Consider the following 18,933-nt stretch of genomic DNA (forward strand, 5'->3'; position numbering starts at 1 on the left):
ATTTCGAAAAACATAATTCCTCTTTGACATTATGGGGTATTGTGTGTAGGCCAGTGACATTTGTGTTGTTTAATTTAACACGTTTTAAATTCAGTCTAACACAAAATGTGGAAAAAGTCAAGGGGTGTGAATCATTTCTGAAGGCAATGGAATGACTGGGAGCAGATTGCCACCTACAGGTGAATGTGGGTACTACTGACCTGTCTCTGATGGGAGCGTGTGCGTCGGTGCAGGTGGAGGAAGCGATCACAGTCGGTACACAGGTTACCACACATGTTACACAGGATGATGGCTGCAGTCTCGCTGTCGTCATGGTTATCGCACATGGGCTGTGGATGGGAGCACGAGAATTTCGGTTACGACCTGAACACCTCAGCAGGGCTGTGCACAGACCTTTCAGTGGTCAAGTGCAACAAAAAACAGGGCACTCCCAGCTTGAATTTGTGACTAGTTTAAGGAAACTAGTTGGTTTAGCCACACAAATGTGATTTAATATCAAGTTCAAGTGTACTGTTAGCTAGCGAACGCTAGCTGACGTTACGTGTATGATCTGTGTAGTAATATTATTCGTATCTCAGCCATTTGCATTGCAAGTAATAGCCTAATGTTAGCTTGCTAACATTGAACCTTGTTGGTTAGCTACCTGCAGATTCAAGCAGGGTAGTAACGTTATGAGCTGGGACTAAGGCTCATTGTTTAGCTAGCTAACTACACGTCTAAACAAAAGACTCCACTATGCAAGTAACCATTTCAGTAGAATGTTAATGATGGTACTGCGACAACTATCGATAGACATAGTTGGTAAATTCGCTCTAGCTATCTACTCCAATTTCAGAGCACTCACACATAATTAAATTGTTGCCAGCAGCACAGTTACAGTCACCAACGCTCTGGATAACAAAAACAGCCAGTTGAAGTCGGAAGTTTACATACACCTTAGCCAAATACATTTAAACTCAGTTTTTCACAATTTCTGACATTTAATCCTAGTAAACATTCCCTGTCTTAGGTCAGTTAGGATCACCACTTTATTTTAAGAATGTGAAATGTCAGAATAATAGTAGAGAGAATTATTTATTTCAGCTTTTATTTCTTTCATCACATTCCCAGTGGGTCAGAAGTTTACATACACACAATTAGTATTTGTTAGCATTGCCTTAAAATTGTTTAACTTGGGTCAAACGTTTCGGGTAGCCTTCCACAAGCTTCCCACAATAAGTTGGGTGAATTTTGGCCCATTCCTCCTGACAGAGCTGGTGTAACTGAGTCAGGTTTGTAGGCCTCCTTGCTCACACACGCTTTTTCAGTTCTGCCCACACATTTCTATAGCATTGAGGTCAAGGTTTTGTGATGGCCATTCCAATACCTTGAATTTGTTATCCTTAAGCCATTTTGCCACAACTTTGGAAGTATGCTTGGGGTCATTGTCCATTTGGAAGACCCATTTGCGACTAAGCTTTAACTTCCTGACTGATGTCTTGAGATGTTGCTTCAATATATCCACCTATTTTGTGAAGTGCACCAGTCCCTCCTGCAGCAAAGCACCCCCCACAACATGATGCTGCCACCCCAGTGCTTCACGGTTGGGATGGGTTTCTTCGGCTTGCAAGCCTCCCCCTTGAAAGTAGGCCTTGAAATGCATCCACAGGTACACCTCCAATTGACTCAAATTATATCAATTAGCCTATCAGAAGCTTCTAAAGCCTGACATTTTCTGGAATTGTCCACGCTGTTTAAAGGCACAGTCAACTTAGTGTATGTAAACTTCTGACCCACTGGGATTGTGATACAGTGAATTATAAGTGAAATATTCTGTCTGTAAACAATTGTTGGAAAAAATGACTTGTGTCATGCAGAAAGTAGATGTCCTGACTGACTTGCCAAAACTCTAGCTTGTTAACAAGATATCTGTGGAGTGTTGAAAAATGAGTTTTAATGACTCCAACCGAAGTGTATGTAAACTTCTGACTTCAACTGTAGCTAGCTATACACACTCGACCGGGCAACCGGGCGAGCGTACATGGCAGTTCAACATGCTCAACCAACGGACAGGGTGGGGGTGGTGGCGACTTGCGGGCAGTGGTTTCCGAACAACAATGACAAAAAAATAAACTTCGATTTAAAAAAAAAATCTTCACATATGTTGTAGCTTTGACGTCTTAAGGTTTTTGTGTTGTGCCCGCCATCTGTTGAGACATGTTCTTGAACACAGGGTGGGTATCATGTTTTGGCTGATAATTGTGCTAAAATGGGAATAACATTTTAAGTAGACTTTTAAATGGTATTATAAAGACTGTTGACTTGAATGGGAATATATGTTATTTTAAATTCATGTCAATCCTCTATAGGAAACCTATTGAAATCATATAAATATACATAACAGAATAGGCATGACCATTTAAGTTTACATGCTAAGGCGGATGGACCTGCGGTCATCTTTGTGATAGTAATTAGAAGTTAACATTTAAATTACATTTCAATGGTGTACCAGCTAAACTGCAGTGGTCTGATGGGATCCATTCTATGAATCCTATTTCTATGATTGAAATTACACTCACCCTGTATTCAAGAGCACAACACTAAAACCTCAGATGATGTGAATTAAGGTCTAAGCTACAACATATGCAATTTATTTTTAAGGAATACTCAAATAGTTGATATTTTCCAGTGATGAAGACATGGATGTCTCATGGTATGGGTGGGTATGCAAAAACATTTTAACTGAGCACCTTAATCTTGTGAAAGTTTTGGCATTCAGGTCCTACTTCCATGAGCAAACATGTATGGATGTTTTGTTTAAATCAAAAGGGATGCTGTCAAAAAGTGATTGAATTAAAATTGATTTACCATATAGTCCTATGAATGGAAATGTAAAAATTATCACATTTCTAAGGAATTCGCTTTTGAGTGCTATAAATCTAATCCATTAATTAATGCATTATCTCAACAGGTTACATTGAAAACACCCTCTGATTGTATTGGTTACAAGTTACAATGCAAAGTCTTGACTCTATATTGCTTTGCCAAAGTGCACATGTTCTATGAGGCCAATATGGACAAGTTACCATCTGTTTCTGCTGTCCATCTTTACCCATCCAGCGGCCCGAGGACAGCCTGTCCACATGATCCTGGTCCAACACACACAGAGAGGCCAGGGCCAGCCACAACTACAGTACAGAGAGAGAGGACAGAGAGGATCAAGGAGAATACCCCAAGAAATTTACTCAAACACACAAACCTAACATATGTGTACAGACAAACATCTGTCACACACACACACACACACACACACACACACACACACACACACACACACACACACACACACACACACACACACACACACACGCCAGACCTGGGTTCAAATACATGTGTATTTTGATTATTTGTTATAGCTACTTACTTTCTGTGTATTGATTATTTTCAAATAATGTGGCCGAAATATTTGAAAGTATTTTAAAATAATGTCCTATAAATGATAATGTCTTACTATTTGAACATATTTTTTAAATGCTTATTTACAAATGCATTATTTCAAATACTCCTAGGTTCAAACGCATTATTGTATTTGAACATTTCAAATAAATGCCAATACTTTCCGAGTGTATTTCGAAACACATTCCAATATTCAACTACTGTATTAAAAAATATATATATTTCACACATACATACATATATATAAATACTTACTTCGAAATGTATGTGAAAGTAATTGAAATAGTATTTGAACCAAGGTCTGCCACACACACACACGTGTACACACATACGTGTACATACATACATACACACGCGGTAGTGTGATACGAAAACAGCCGTACCCGGGTGGTGGCGATGCAGCGGACTGGCGAGCGATGCTCCTCCTCCATCTTGGTGAGAGCGATGATGGTCTCAGCAATGGCGTTCTTTGTCACCCGAGACCAGGCGTCCGACAGGTGCCCGGCAGCCATGTCTTTGACCAGCTTGATGATAATCTCAGCGATTTGAGGGGGAGTGGATCCCTTCATCCACCAGTGGCTCTCTCCCCGGCGAATGTAGCTGCACATGGACAGTGGCAGTGTTAGACCAATGTGTTCAGTATGGGACATAATACTACAGAGATATGATCAGCAAAACAAGGAGAAATCACATCTGATAAGACAATAAACAAACAACCAAAAATGAGAATATCTCAAAATGCTTGTTGATGAAGTCATGTATTGTTTTTGAGAGATAACCCATCCAAGTGGGCTACCTTTATAGTACCAGGGTCATTAGGGCACAACACCGCAAAACATCTAGCAACGGAAAACAAAAACAAGCTTTTTGGAACAACACCGTCACCCAGGTACATCTCAAAGTTGTAGTCTCACCTGGAGTTGAAGATCATGGGCAGTGTGACAGTGGTAACGCCTTTGCCTGCCGCCATGCCCGCCATGCCGGAAATGGTGGTCCCCTTGGCCTTGAGCTGCACGGTGAGCGCCTTGGCGATGCAGCCCAGGAACATGTCCAGGATGCCCAGCTTGTTCCAGTCACCCTTCTCGGTCGAGTGGATGATGTCACTGATATCGGCAGGCGGCAGGGCCTTGACGCCGATTATGCTGGCCAGGCGCACAGGCGTCACCTCGGGGAGGACACGACGGAGGAGAGAGGTCACCTGGGAGAAAGGGTACAGGTGAAGGGTGAGAATGGATAGCCATGTGGTCAATGTTATCAAACAGTTGGAGTGATATACTGTACATCATGCAGTGACTGATCGGGTGTACACCTCAATGCCATCGGAAGAATCCCAGAACATTTTACAGTCTGTGCTAGCAAAACAGCTTATCATCTGCTTCATCTGACCACTTTTTTTATTGACCGAGTCACTGGTGCTTCCTGCTTAATTTTTTGCATGTAATCAGAAGGATAGAATTATGGTCAGATTCGCAAAATGGAGGGCGAGGGAGAGCTTTTTACGCATCTCTCTGTGTGGAGTATAGGTGGTCTAGAGTTTTTCCCCCTCTGGTTGCACATTTAACATGCTGGTAGAAATTTGGTAAAACTGATTTAAGTTTCCCTGCATTATAGTCCCCAGCCACTAGGAGTGCCGTGTCTGGATGAGCATTTTCTTGTTTGCTTATGGCAGTATACAGATCATTGAGTGTGGACTTAGTGCCAGCATCGGTCTGTGCTGGTATGTAGACAGCTACGAAATATACAGCTTAAAACTCTCTTGGAAGATAGAGTATCATGATAAGACCCCACTACATCAGGCGAGCAAAACCTCGAGACTTCCTTAGATATCGTGCACCAGCTGTTGTTTACAAATATACATAGAGTGCCACTCATGTCTTAGCAGAGGCTGCTGTTCTATCCTGCCGATAGAGCATATAACCTGCCAGATGTATGTTATTCATGTCGTTATTCAGCCACGACTCGGTGAATCATAAGATATTACCGTTTTTAATGTCCCGTTGGTAGTTTAATCTTGCTCATAGGTCATCGATTTTATTAGAACGGATGGCAATGGGAGTTTACTCGCTTGCCTTCGAATTCTCAGAAGGCAGCCCGACCTACACCCCCCTTTTCTCAGTCTTCTCTTCACGCAAATGACAGGGATTTGGACCTGTTCCCGGGAAAGCAGTATATCCTTCACGTCGGACTCATTAACTTCTTGTGGGTAGGGGGAAGCATTTTCACTTTAAGAAAAAATAGCATGCCAAAATTCTACTACTACTCATCCCCAGAATATAAGACATAAGATATGCATATTATTAGTAGATTTGGATAGACAACACTCTGAAGTTTCTAAAACTGTTTGAATCATATCTGTGAGAAAAACAGAACTTATTTAGCAGGCAAAACACTGAGGACAAACCATTCAGAATTGTAATTTTTTTGATGTCACTGCCTTTTCAATGAGTTTTCTTAGAGACACCAGATTTCTAATGGACTTGCTTGCAGTTCCTACCGCTTCCACTGGATGTCACCAGTCCTTGGAAATCGGTTGAGGTTATTCCTTTGTGTACTGAAGAAGTAGGGCTATTGTAAATGAGGGTCACATGAAGTAAATTTTTTGAGAGATGCACGTTACGAAAAAAGTTGCGTCAGTTTGTTTTCTTTTTGTATTGACACAGATCATCCCAACTTCAAATTGATCGATTATTAACGTTTAAAAATACCTAACGTTGTATTACAAAATTAGTTTGAAATGTTTTGGTAAAGTTTACATGTAACTTTTGATATATTTTGTAGTGAAGTGGCGATAGTTGGAAGCTGTGTTTTTCTGGATGAAACGGTCCAAATAAATTTACATTTTGGATATATATCGACGGAATTAATCGAACTAAAGGACCATTTGTGATGTTTATGGGACATATTGGAGTGCCAACAAAAGAATTTCGTCAAAGTTAAGGCATGATTTATATTTTATTTCTGCGTTTTGTGTCGTGCTTGCAGTGTTGAAATATGCTACTCTGTTTGTTTACTGTTGTGCTATCATCAGATAATAGCATCTTATGCTTTCGCCGAAAAGCCTTTTTGAAATCTGACATGTTGGCTGGATTCACAATGAGTGTAGCTTTAATTTGGTATCTTACATGTGTGATTTAATGAAAGTTAGATTTTTATATCATTTTATTTGAATATGGCGCGCTGTATTTTCCCTGGCTATTGGCCGGTGGGACGATTGCATCCCACCTGCCCCAGAGGTTAAAGGAAAAAGCTTCTTCCAGTTCGTGGTGAGTAATTGCTGTCCAGAAGTTATTTACGGTCATAAGAGACGGTAGCAGCAACATCATGTACAAAATGAGTTTAAAAAAATAAAACGTTTCAAACAATGCAAAAAAAATAAAATAAAATAACACTGTGGGTTAGGAGCATGTAAAACGTCAGCCATCCTCTCCAGCGCCATTCTAGCAGCACTGACTTCCATGTGCACAAAACAGAAATACCTTATTTACATAAATATTCAGACCGTTTGCTCTGAGACTCGAAATTGAGCTCAGGTGCATCCTGTTTCCATTGATCACCCTTGAGATGTTTATATAACTTGATTGGAATCCACTTGTGGTAAATTCAAATGATTGTGGACATGATTTGGAAAGGCACACACCTGTCTATATAAGGTCCAATAGTTGAGCAAAAGGCGCATGTCAGAGCAAAAACCAAGCCATGAGGTCGAAGGAATTGTCCGTAAAGCGGAGACAGGATTGTGTCGAGGTACATATCTGCGGAAGGGTACTAAAAAATATCTGCAGCATTTAAGGTCCCCAAGAACACAGCGGTCTCCATCATTCATAAATTGAAGAAGGTTGGAACCACAGACTCTTCCTAGAGCTGGCTGCCCCGCCAAACTGAGCAGTTGGGGGAGTAGGGTTTCGGTTAACGAGGTGACCAAAAACCCGACGGTCACTCTGACAGAGCTCCAGAGTTCCTCTGTGGAGATGGGAGAACCTTCCAGAAGGACAACCATCTCTGCAGCACTAGATCAATCAGGCCTTTATGGTAGAGTGTCCAAACGGAAGCCACTTCTCAGTAAAAGGCACAAGACAGCCCACTTGGAGTTTGCCAAAAGGCACCTAAAGGACTCTGACCATTAGAAACAAGATTCTCTGGTCTGATGAAACCAAGATTGAACTATTTGGCCTGAATGTCAAGCGTCACGTCTGGAGGAAACCTGGCACCATCCCTACGGTGAAGCATGGTGGCAGCATCATGCTGTGGGTGTTTTTTGGTGGCAGGGACAGGGAGACTAGTCAGGATCGAGGGAAAGATTTACGGAGCAGTACAGAGAGATCCTTAATGAAAACCTGCTCTAGAGCGCTCAGGACAGGACAGTGACCCTAAGCACACAGCCAAGACAATGCAGGGACAAGTCTCTGAAGATCTGGGTTATTGTGTGTAGATAGATTTTATCCTCTATTTAATATATTTTAGAATAAGGCTGTAAATGTAACAAAATGTATATAAAGCCAAGGGGTCTAAATACTTTCCGAATGCACTGTATTATGACGTTTTGTGATGTTTTTGTTCGTTTTGGTCTTTGGCAAGGTTTATTCCGGCTGTTCGTGCACGCAACATTTTTTCCCTCAAGGCAGGCCGAAGCCAGTAGCCGAAGTCTATGCACCTTTGTCGGTGATTGGTCAACAGTAGGGATTCTTCAATGAAGTGTTTGTCATTCAACGACAGACGACTCATTTTCAAGCACATTATTTCATTGACAAATAATGCACGAAACATCTCAGTTAGATGTAAAATTGCAGGACTAAGATCTCCTCGGCAAAAATAACTAAATAATGTTAGATTTCTTGAGTTATCTTAAATAAATTCTGACTATTGAGGAATTCTCAATATGGACTAACAGCACTATTGAATTTTTTTCTAGTTTTTCAAGTGAAAGTCTTAAGGGTGCCAGCCAAACTTTTTAATATTTTTTGTATTTCACCGGGCAGGCCATTTGAGAACAAGTTCTCATTTACAACTGCGACCTGGCCAAGATAAAGCAAAGCAATGTGACACAAACAACACAGAGGTACACATGGAATAAACAAACATACAGTCAATAACACAATAGAAAAAGTCTACATACAGTGTGTGCAAATGATGTAAGGCAATAAATAGGCCATAGTTGCGAAATAATTACAATTTAGCAATTAAAGACAGGAGTGATAGATGTGCAGAAGATGAATGTGCAAGTAGAGATTCTGGGGTGCAAAGGAGCAAAAAAAAAGAATAATAATATGGGGATGAGGTAGTTGGATGGGCTATGTACAGATGCAGTGAACTGTGAGCTGCTCTGACAGCTGGTGCTTAAAGTTAGAGAAGGAGACATGAGTCTCCAGCTTCAGTGATTTTTGCAGTTTGTTCCAGTCATTGGCAGCAGAGAACTGAAAGGAAAGGCGGCCAAAGAAGGAATTGGCTTTGGGGGTGACCAGTGAAATATACCTGCTGGAGTGCGTGCTACGCGTGGGTGCAGCTATAGTGACCAGTGAGCTGAGATAAGGCGGGGCTTTACCTAGCAAAGACTTATAGATGACCTGGAGCCAGTTGGTTTAGCGACGAATATGAAGCGAGGGCCAGCTAACGAGAGCATACAGGAGGTTGCAGTGGTGGGTAGTGTATGGGGCTTTGGTGACAAAACAGATGGCACTGTGATAGACTGCATCCAATTTGCTGAGAAGTGTTGGAGGATATTCTGTAAATGACATCGCTGAAGTCAAGGATCGGTAGGATAGTCAGTTTTACAAGGGTATGTTTGGCAGCATGAGTGAAGGATGCTTCGTTGCAAAATAGGATTTAATTTTGGATTGGAGATGCTTAATGTGAGTCTGAAAGGAGAGTTTACAATCCAACCAGACACCAAGATATTTGTAGTTGTCCACATATTCCAAGTCAGAACGGCGGGCAGCTGTGGGCAGCGATCGGTTGAAGAGCATGGAAGAGCATTTCGTTTCACTTGCATTTAAGAGCAGTTGAGGCCACGGAAGGAGAGTTGTATAGCATTGAAGCTCGTCTGGAGGTTAATTAACACAGTGTCCAAGGAAGGGCCAGAAGTGAAGGAGAAATGGAGAGGCTTGGGCAAGTTGCTGTGGGGGATGTAGGGGTAGTCAGGTGGAAAGCATGGCCAGCCGTAGAAAAATGCTTATTGAAATTCTCAATTATAGTGGATTTATCTGTGCAGTTGGCAGCTGGGAGGAGGTGTTCTTATTCTCCATGGACTTTACGGTGTTCCAGAACTTTTGGGGAGTTTGTGCTACAGGATGCAAATTTCTGTTTGAAAAAGCTAGCCTTTCTTTCCTAACTGCCTGTGTATATTGGTCCCCAACTTCCCTGAAAAGTTGCATATCGTGGGGGCTATTCAATGCTAATGCAATATGGTAGGTGAATACAGTGGACGTAAATACAGTGTGAATACAGTGGAGGTAAACCTAGGCATTGAGTGACGATGAGAGAGGTATTGTCTCTAGAGTAGAGGTCGACCGATTAATCGGAATGGCTGATTAATTAGGGCCGATTTCAATTTCACTTCATAACAATCTGTAATCTGCATTTTTGGACACCGATTATGGCAGATTACATTGCACTCCACGAGGAGACAGCATGGCAGGCTGAATACCTGTTATGCGAATGCAGCAAGGAGCCAAGGTAAGGTGCTAGCTAGCATTAAACGTATCTTATAAAAAACAATCAATCTTAACATAATCACTAGTTAACTACACATGGTTGATGATATTACTAGTTTATCCTGCGTTGCATATAATCGATGCGGTGCCTGTTAATTTATCATTGAATCACAGCCTACTTCGCCAAACGGGGGATTTAACAAGCGCATTCGCGAAAAAAGCACTGTCGTTGCACCAATGTGTACCTAACCATAAACATCAACGCCTTTCTTAAAATCAACACATATGTATATATTTTTAAACCTGCATATTTAGCTAATATTGCCTGCTAACATGAATTTCTTTTAACTAGGGAAATTGTGTCACTTCTCTTGCGTTCTGTGCAAGCAGAGTCAGGGTGTATGCAGCAGTTTGGGCCGCCTGGCTCGTTGCGAACTGTGTGAAGACCATTTCTTGCCAACAAAGACTAATTAATTTGCCAGAATTGTACATAATTATGACATAATATTGAAGGTTGTGCAATGTAACAGCAATATTTAGACTTAGGGATGCCACCCGTTAGATAAAATACGGAACGGTTCCGTATTACACTGAAAAAATAAAAGTTTTGTTTTCGAAATGATAAGTTTCCGGATTTGACCATATTAATGACCTAAGGCTCGTATTTCTGCGTGTTATTATATTATAATTAAGTCTATGATTTGATAGAGCAGTCTGACTGAGCGGTGGTAGGCAGCAGCAGGCTCGTAAGCATTCATTCAAACAGCACTTTCCTGCATTTGCCAGAAGCTCTTCGCTGTGCTTCAAGCATTGCGCTGTTTATGACTTCAAGCCTGTCAACTCCCGAGATTAGGCTGGCAATACTAAAGTACCTATTAGAACATCCAATAGTCAAAGGTATATGAAATACAAATGGTATAGGGAGAAATAGTCCTATAATAATTACAACCTAAAACTTCTTACTTGGGAATATTGAAGACTCCTGTTAAAAGGAACAACCAGCTTTCATATGTTCTGAGCAAGGAACTTAAACGTTAGCTTTTTTACATGGCACATATTGCACTTTTACTGTCTTCTCCAACACTTTGTTTTTGCATTATTTAAACCAAATTGAACATGTTTCATTACTTATTTGAGACTAAATTGATTTTAATGATGTATTATATTAAGTTAAAATAAGTGTTAATTCAGTATTGTTGTAATTGTCATTACATATATACATATATACACACACACACACACACACACACACACACACACACACACACACACACACACACACACACACACACACACACATATATATATTATTAAACAATATATATATATATATTTAAAAAATCATCCAATTAATTGGTATCGGCTGTTTTTGGTCCTCCAATAATCGGTATCGGCATTAAAAAAATCATAATCGGTCGACCTCTACTCTAGAGACACCATTTAAACCAGGTGAGGTCACCGCATGTGTGGGAGGTGGAACAAAAGGGTTAGGTAAGGCATATTGAGCAGGGCTGTAGGCTCTACAGTGAAATAAGACAATAATCACTAACCAAAACAGCAACGGACAAGGCATATTGACATAAGGGAGAGGCATGTGTAGCCGGGTGATCATGGGGTCTAGTGAGTAGCTAGGCGGGCTGGAGACATGGCGATTCAGACAGCTAGCGGGCCGGGCCTAGCAGGCTAGCAGAAAGGCCTTAGGGGGATGTCGCGACGGAAGAGTCAGTTGTAGCCCCCTCGGGCGGTTACGTCGGCAGGTCAGTCGTGATGGATCGGAAGGGCTCCGTGTAGTAAAAGGGTCCAGGCCAATTGGCAAAATAGGTATTGTAGCCCAAGGAGTGTCTGATGGACCTCTTCAGCGAGATGGGCCTAGCATAGGCTAGCTCCAGGCTAATTGGTGCTTGCTTCGGGACAGAGACGTTAGCCAGGAGTAGGCTCTCGGATAGCAGCTAGCTAGCTGCGATGATTCAGGTGAAAAGGTTCAGAGCTTGCGGTAAGAATCAGGAAATGTGGGGAAAAAGAGTCCGGTAAGCTCTGAATCGCGCTGTGCAGACTGGCAGGAGTTGTTTGGGGTAAAGGTTAGCTGATGTTGGGGGTTCCGGTTCTAAAGTAAAGAAAATAGCAGATCCATACCACATTGGGTGAGGCGGGTTGCGGGACAGTATGTTGGAGTTGAGGTTAAAAAATATATAAAAAATATATGCGAAGAAATAATATATACACGAGTCACGACAAGACGAAGAGAAAGTTAATGACTGCTACGCCATCTTGGATTACTCAAGAACAGAAGCATGCTGACAGTACATAACATTCTATCTGAACGTTCAAAAACGCTACGTCCTGCTGATCGCGCTCCAGGTTGTTAGCTATAGCTAGCTAATGAGGTAACATGACTGAACAAGGTGTAGCCTAAACAAATGATTAACGGTCCGGTCCGCAAGTAGCCTAGATTTAGAACGGCCAGCGATATGCTTTATGAATGCAAAATGTGGCCTGCCAATGAACAACCCGGAATAAAAAAACGTAGTATTATGGGTCATATCTTTTGAACGGCAATGCTGTTTTCTCTGAGGAAAAGAGGGAGAATTGGCTAGTACGTCAGCTGCAGAACCTAGCTATGAAATGCAGTGGGTAAAGTTCGAGGGTTGAGTGAGACTACAAAATCTAAAACCTTTCTATACTCCAGGGAGAGAAAAACATAACTAGACTATATGTTTTACTATTAAACGTAAGGCTAATATTGTTTTTAATTTCGTAAAGCAGCTTGTGTTTCATAACCAAGCAAAGGGTATATACCTAGAAGGCTGGTGGTGACTGATTAGCTATGGGGAAGCAAGAGTCGTCTGCACGATGTGTATAATCGGAAGCGGAGTCAGAGCGGAGCCTGTCTGCCCACACTCATCGCTTGCTCCCAGGCAGCTCGCCAGCTGATGAAGGACGGGTGCGGCGTGTCCTTTCCACTGATGAACAGAATTGTGCTGCACATCTGTGCTTCTAATATTAATTGTGCTTGTCACTGAAATGCTCTCAATCTCTACAATAACTATTGTCCAGTCCACTTAGTAGTCAGATTTTAGTGCCAGAGACTTTTGTTGTTTGGTTCTAGTTTTTTCTGGGTCTATTTAGCCAGCTATCTCTCGTCAATTACCACTGAAAAATAGGTGTTTTTAGTCTATTTTAGTCACAATTCTTGATGACGAAATTAACACTGCCCACCTGTCTCTGGACACGCGGCGAGGCCGTGTGCAGCAGCGAGAAAAGGTCCTGCATCAGTGTTAGCTGCTGGGCCAGGTATTGGCGGCCCACGTTGGAGCCGCTCAGTGCCAGCACCATGGAGAGCAACTCAAAGCAGTAGGCGTCCGAGGAGGCGTCGTCGTCGCTGGGTTGCGAGTTGGCATTTTCCTTGCTGGAGATGGCATGCTCCCATTCCTCACGCACACGGGTCGCCTCCATGCGAATGGCCTGGACTATGTGGGCGCACACCTGGAAGGGGGAAGGGAGAGGAAAGCGAAAGAGGGATATGAAGTCAATTTCAAGTGTTAAGATAACATGGAGAGGGTAAGCAAAGTCAGGGGCTTGAACCCGGTCCCTCAAAGCCTGCTACTGAGGATTATTGTAGCCAGAGATCACATTGTATTGTAGTTTTATATTGTAGTTAATTGCACTATATTGGCCAGGTATTCCATAGGTTGTCAGGTAAGAGACTACTGACCTGTTTCTGCAGGTTGGTCAGCTTGCTCCGGCTGAAAATGATGCCCACCATGTGTTCCTTCAGGTCTGCATCTGAAGGCGCCTGATGACAGGTAAACAATAACATGTAAACAACAATATTTATCATCTTAATTTGCTAAAAAGTTAGTGTGAAATAGGGGGGGTGAGTGAAAAAGGTTGGGAACCCCTGGTATACAGTACGACCCCTGACCTTATCCTCTCCCTCTGGTGATGACAGCAGGTTCTTCTCCTCCTGTTCAGGGGTGGGCTCAGCATCTCCGCAGATCAGCTTCCCAAACACCTACACACACCCCAAAGGTAAAACTTTAACCTAGCCAATTCTCTTAGATCTAAAGTGAACATTTTGACCCCATAGTGTGATTGACAGTTGAACCGACCTGTGAGGTAATGAGGCGGAACACGCGGAGTGTCTCGGCCTCGCAGTTCTTCTGTTGGGCCACGCTGGCCGAGATCTGCCCCGCAATCTTGATGCTCTCGCCCTCCTTCCAGCCCAGCACCTTGACCTGGCGCACCCGCAGCGTGTTCTCGGGCCCCTTCAGCTCCACCTTGATCACATGGTGGTCTCCCCCAGGAACCTCGCTGGTCACCCAGCCCATGTGACGAGAGTCGAGGTCGATCTGGAGAGAGGTGGGGAGAAGGGATTGGTGAGTGAAGGTTGTGTTGACACCGAGGTGAATCAAAATGTTTAGTACTGCTTTTCCTCTGTTCCTTCTTTTGAAAACAGATTTTATTTACATACAGTAAATTACTATATACACATTGTACAGAAGGGCTTTAATTGCTGTAAGTTTGCCATATCCTGTAGTATAGTGGTTAGCGATATTAGGCTGTTTCTCACTTATATTCCCAAATAGTAGAGGCATTATTTGAGTCCTTTCCTTATTTACACAACATACACAATCAGATGCCTAGGGCTGGTCTGGCGGGTAAAGCCATGGCCTGCCGCACATATGTGTTAATGTGTTGTGAATATATTGTAATGTTTTTAAAATTGTATAAGTGCCTTAATTTTGCTGGAGCCCAGGAAGCTAATGGGGTTCCATAATAAATACAAATACTTTTTCTGTGTGTGTTACCGTGGGTATGAATCCAACTGCTCCTATGTCTGTGACCCATTCAATGCATCTCTCTCCTTCACGTTCATAACTTGGGGGATTTTTGAAAGTATTTTTAAAAAATTACAAAAATAAGAGGCCAAACCTGTTTGATTCTGCAGAGGTCCTCCACGGCTTTGCCACACAGGAACGTCACTGAGGTGACTTTGTTCTGTGAAGTGAGATAGAGAAGAGCGGCTTTAAAGAAAAACAGATAGAGAAAAACAGCCAGTTTTTCCATTAATCTTAGATTGTGGCATCTGATTAATTCGATTTTGGAGAATTATGTCCCTTTCAGCCCTCCCTACTCACCCCGATGTCGCGGGAATTGTCCACGTGCACGGTGACGTAGGAGGCGTTGATGCCCTTGACGCAACTGATGGTGATGCTCTTGGTCTTGTTCTTGTCCTCATCTCCCGACTCCCAAAAGGTCTCGGTGGAGCCGTCCGTTAGGCTGCCAATCATGGCAGGACGGCTGGACGTCTTGATGTCCACCAAGATGGTCAGGTCCTTCAGACTGGTCACCAGGCACAGCTCCTGGAAGGTCAAATGATGTTCAACACCTCCCAGCTATATAGATAAATAAGATTTATTGGACAAAAATAGAAATTAACATTTCAGCCACACACGTGGATACAATGCATTTAAAACCATACGAGGATAACAGAAAAGGTTTTATAATTTAGCTAGCAATCGTAAATGTTTTTATTTCAGCCACACACAAGTGGATACAACGCATTTAAAATCAAAAAGTTTTACAATGTATTTCCTCCTAAACCTAGTCCCACAAAAAAGTTATAATTTTATCAATAAAGAAGGTCCAGGGTCATGTTCATTAGGCACTAAACGGAAGAAAGCAGACTGAAAACAGGAGGGAATACCTGGACTTAAGAAATAAGATATTTTTTTTTGCATTCCCTAATGAACACGACTCCGGTATCTATTGTGTTTGTCTTGGGTCTCAGACAGCATTTGTGGTACCTGACTCACCTAGTATCTTCTTCACCTGCTTCCATAAGGTCGAGCTAGCCACCACAAAACGTCATGGGCCAGTTTCCCAGATCCAGTCCTGGTTCATAAATCATTCTCAAAGGAGATTCCCTATTTGAATAACTTCTTAGTCCACTACTAGGCGTAATATGGGTCCGGGAAAACGGCCCTATGAGTGTGGCTCTCCTATTGGATTCTGTCTCACCTGGCTCATGGCCTCGTAGCCAGACTGCACACTGATGTTGAAGCTCTCCTCGCTGTCGCCGTCGTCCGACTTGGACAGGATGTTGTTGATGTGGTGGAACACGTTGCTCTGGTGCAGGAACTGGTGGTCTGACTGTTTGAACTTCAGACTCCAACACCTGATAGAAAGGAGGGGGACACACTCCGGGTCAACAGTGAGATCACACACTCACATTGATCAGTACACAGTGGTAGCTAAGTTGGTTGGAGGATGGAGCAAACGGAGCAGCTGCACCACCACTTTCAAATAAATATTTTTTGCAACGCCACTTTATTACTAGAAAATTATCAATTTGTAATTTTCATTGATTAGTAATGTTTTGAACTAGTCTGTATTAAAACATTTTAGAATTAAGACTGCATTTTGCACCCCCAACCCCCGTTGCCTCAAGTTGAATGGTTTTGACCACTAACGTTTTGCATCACTTCCGCGACACACTGTTTTGGTTCAGTGCAGTTAATAGAATGTGCTAGTTACACTGCTGGTGTGAAAATGAAAAAGAACCTGCAAAGGATTTTTTTTACATTTATTTTATTGTGCTGCTGTTACATTTGTATTGTTGTTTCATGTCCGATGCACTCAGGGTGTTAAATATAATTTCACTTTGCCTGTAAGAACCAAATACATATTTTTTTTTTTTTTTTTTAAGTGCTTTTTACATCAGCCGATGTCACAAAGTGCTGTACAGAAACCCAGCCAAAAACCCCAAACAGCAAGCAATGCAGATGTAGAAGCACGGTGGATAGGAACAACTCCTAGGCAGGAAGGCAGGAACCTAGGAAGAAACCTATAGTGAGGAACCAGGCTCTGAGGGGTGGCCAGTCCTCTTCTGGCAAAGCAGGGTGGAGATTATAAGAGTACATGGCCATTAAGGCCATGATGTACACGGGCATGTCTGATTAGGCTTTGCTGTGTCGCAGCCTCTGGACTGAGTAGCCTTATCTTTCATCAGCCAATTCATGTTAGGTAGCTCGTGGGCGGTCAATGAGTAGCTCGCAAGTAGATACGAAGAAATAATCAGTAGGCCTAATATTACATTATTAAATCTAGGGGTGTAATGGTACTCTTATTGTACTGTTCGGTACGGGGAGCTCAGTTTGCACTGTGAACTCGAATGAATAAATATAAAAAAAACACTATGCCTGCATTGTATGCCTCTTGAGTAAATCTGAGCTGTAAAAACCATTTCAGGCTATTCCGTTAAACAACTAGAGCCTAGGCACACATTGTAATCAAAACTCAAATCTTAATTGGCGCATTTCAAACGGACCGTTTGTGAGGCGCAGCCGGGAACTAGTTCTGTACGATGACGAGTGGGTGGGGTCATTTCACCAGGAGAATCCTCCATCATCGTAAAACCCTCTCATTTTAAAAAGGCATGATTCTCAAGGTAGGCTTCAGTGGAATGGTGTGTGGTTATAAGAACCGAAACGCAATCACATTATGTACGCAGTGTTGTACTTTGTTTCTATTCATCAAATTAGGCTTACACAGAAACAAATTACGCAGAACGAATATGAATAGCTCGCAAGACCGTTTATTTTTATGAAGAAGCTCTTTTGAAATAAATGCTTGGAGTCCCCTGCTCTAGCACAAACTGTTCAAATATGACCCATATCACTGGAGCTATAGCTTATTATTTTAATTGCAGATTCAGGGTGAAATGTATGGATATATAAATACCTGCCCAAAAAGATCTAATTTTATTACGATTCATTAATAATATGTTTGCATGTGAACATAATCTATGGCCAGATGTTTATGCAAAAATGTTCAAGTCGACAGTTCAATGCCCTACCTGATAACACTGCCATATTGAGAACGAAAATTGATGTTTGTGGGTCACAGGGTTGGTAGGGTTTCATACCTATCAATGAATTATTGGGCGTGGGATTTTCAGAGAATGGAGTAGATTAGTAATCTCGTCATCAAAACGCTTTTTCAATCGAATTTATTGTGGCAAAACCAAAGAAAAATACAGTGCCTGCAGAAAGTATTCAAACACGGACTTACTCCACATTTTGTTGGATGGATTTTTCTTTCTCTCACGCATCTACACAATACCCCATAATGACAAAGTGAAAACATGTTTTTTGAAACATTTTCAAATGTATTGACAATTAAATCCAGACATGACATTTACATAAGAATTCACACCCGAGTCAACACTTTAAAGATTACAGCTGGCATCGATTACAGCTGTGAGTCTTTCTGGCTGAGTCTCTAAGAGCTTTCCACAATTGGATTGTGCAATATTTGCCAATTATTATTTTCAAAATTCCTTCAAATTGGTTGTTGACCATTGCTAGACAACCATTTTCAGGTCTTGCCATAGATTTTCAAGTAGATTTAAGTTAAAACTGTAACTCGGCCAGTCAGGAACATACACCGTCTTATTGGTAAGCAACTCCAGTGTAGATATGTTAAATAAAGGTTAAACAAAAATAAATAACAATATGGCCTTATGTTTTAGGTTATTGTCCTGCAGAAAGATCTTGTGGAATTCATCTTTGAATTGATGGTGCCGGAGGAGGAGATGGCTGCTGTTTTACGGGCTCCTAACCAATTGTGCTATTGTGTGTGTGTTTTCCCGTTATTTGTAATTTATTTTGTACACAATGTTTCTGCCTCCGTCTCTTTACGACCGAAAAGAGCTTCTGGATTATCAGGACAGCGATTACTCACCTCATTCTGGAAGAAGATTTTTTTTCTCTAATGAGTCGGATGCAAAGGATTTACTTCAGACACCCCACAAGGCCCAAATCCCCGTCATTCACATGAAGAAGAGACG

General features: G+C 42.0%; 1 protein-coding gene across 26 annotated transcripts in view; it reads right to left on the reverse strand.

Annotated features, from left to right (window-relative positions):
* Nucleotides 1–18,933, reverse strand: part of LOC129821430 (E3 ubiquitin-protein ligase MYCBP2) — a 294,275-nt gene that overhangs the window by 24,103 nt on the left and 251,239 nt on the right. For 19 of the 26 annotated variants that reach the window (XM_055879088.1, XM_055879085.1, XM_055879092.1 and 16 more), the window contains 11 exons: nucleotides 16,104–16,260; nucleotides 15,221–15,478; nucleotides 15,015–15,080; nucleotides 14,192–14,431; nucleotides 14,005–14,094; nucleotides 13,795–13,875; nucleotides 13,299–13,565; nucleotides 4,350–4,633; nucleotides 3,819–4,035; nucleotides 3,066–3,167; nucleotides 201–329 (listed from right to left, as the gene is read on the reverse strand). In XM_055879088.1, coding sequence (XP_055735063.1) covers nucleotides 201–329; nucleotides 3,066–3,167; nucleotides 3,819–4,035; nucleotides 4,350–4,633; nucleotides 13,299–13,565; nucleotides 13,795–13,875; nucleotides 14,005–14,094; nucleotides 14,192–14,431; nucleotides 15,015–15,080; nucleotides 15,221–15,478; nucleotides 16,104–16,260 — 1,891 coding nt within the window. The remainder of the gene's footprint in view (nucleotides 1–200; nucleotides 330–3,065; nucleotides 3,168–3,818; nucleotides 4,036–4,349; nucleotides 4,634–13,298; nucleotides 13,566–13,794; nucleotides 13,876–14,004; nucleotides 14,095–14,191; nucleotides 14,432–15,014; nucleotides 15,081–15,220; nucleotides 15,479–16,103; nucleotides 16,261–18,933) is intronic. The other 7 variants (XM_055879096.1, XM_055879099.1, XM_055879097.1 and 4 more) reach the window with 1 other exon arrangement.

The sequence above is a fragment of the Salvelinus fontinalis genome, chromosome 23 (genome assembly GCF_029448725.1).
Source record: "Salvelinus fontinalis isolate EN_2023a chromosome 23, ASM2944872v1, whole genome shotgun sequence".
Taxonomy (NCBI): Eukaryota; Metazoa; Chordata; class Actinopteri; order Salmoniformes; family Salmonidae; genus Salvelinus; species Salvelinus fontinalis.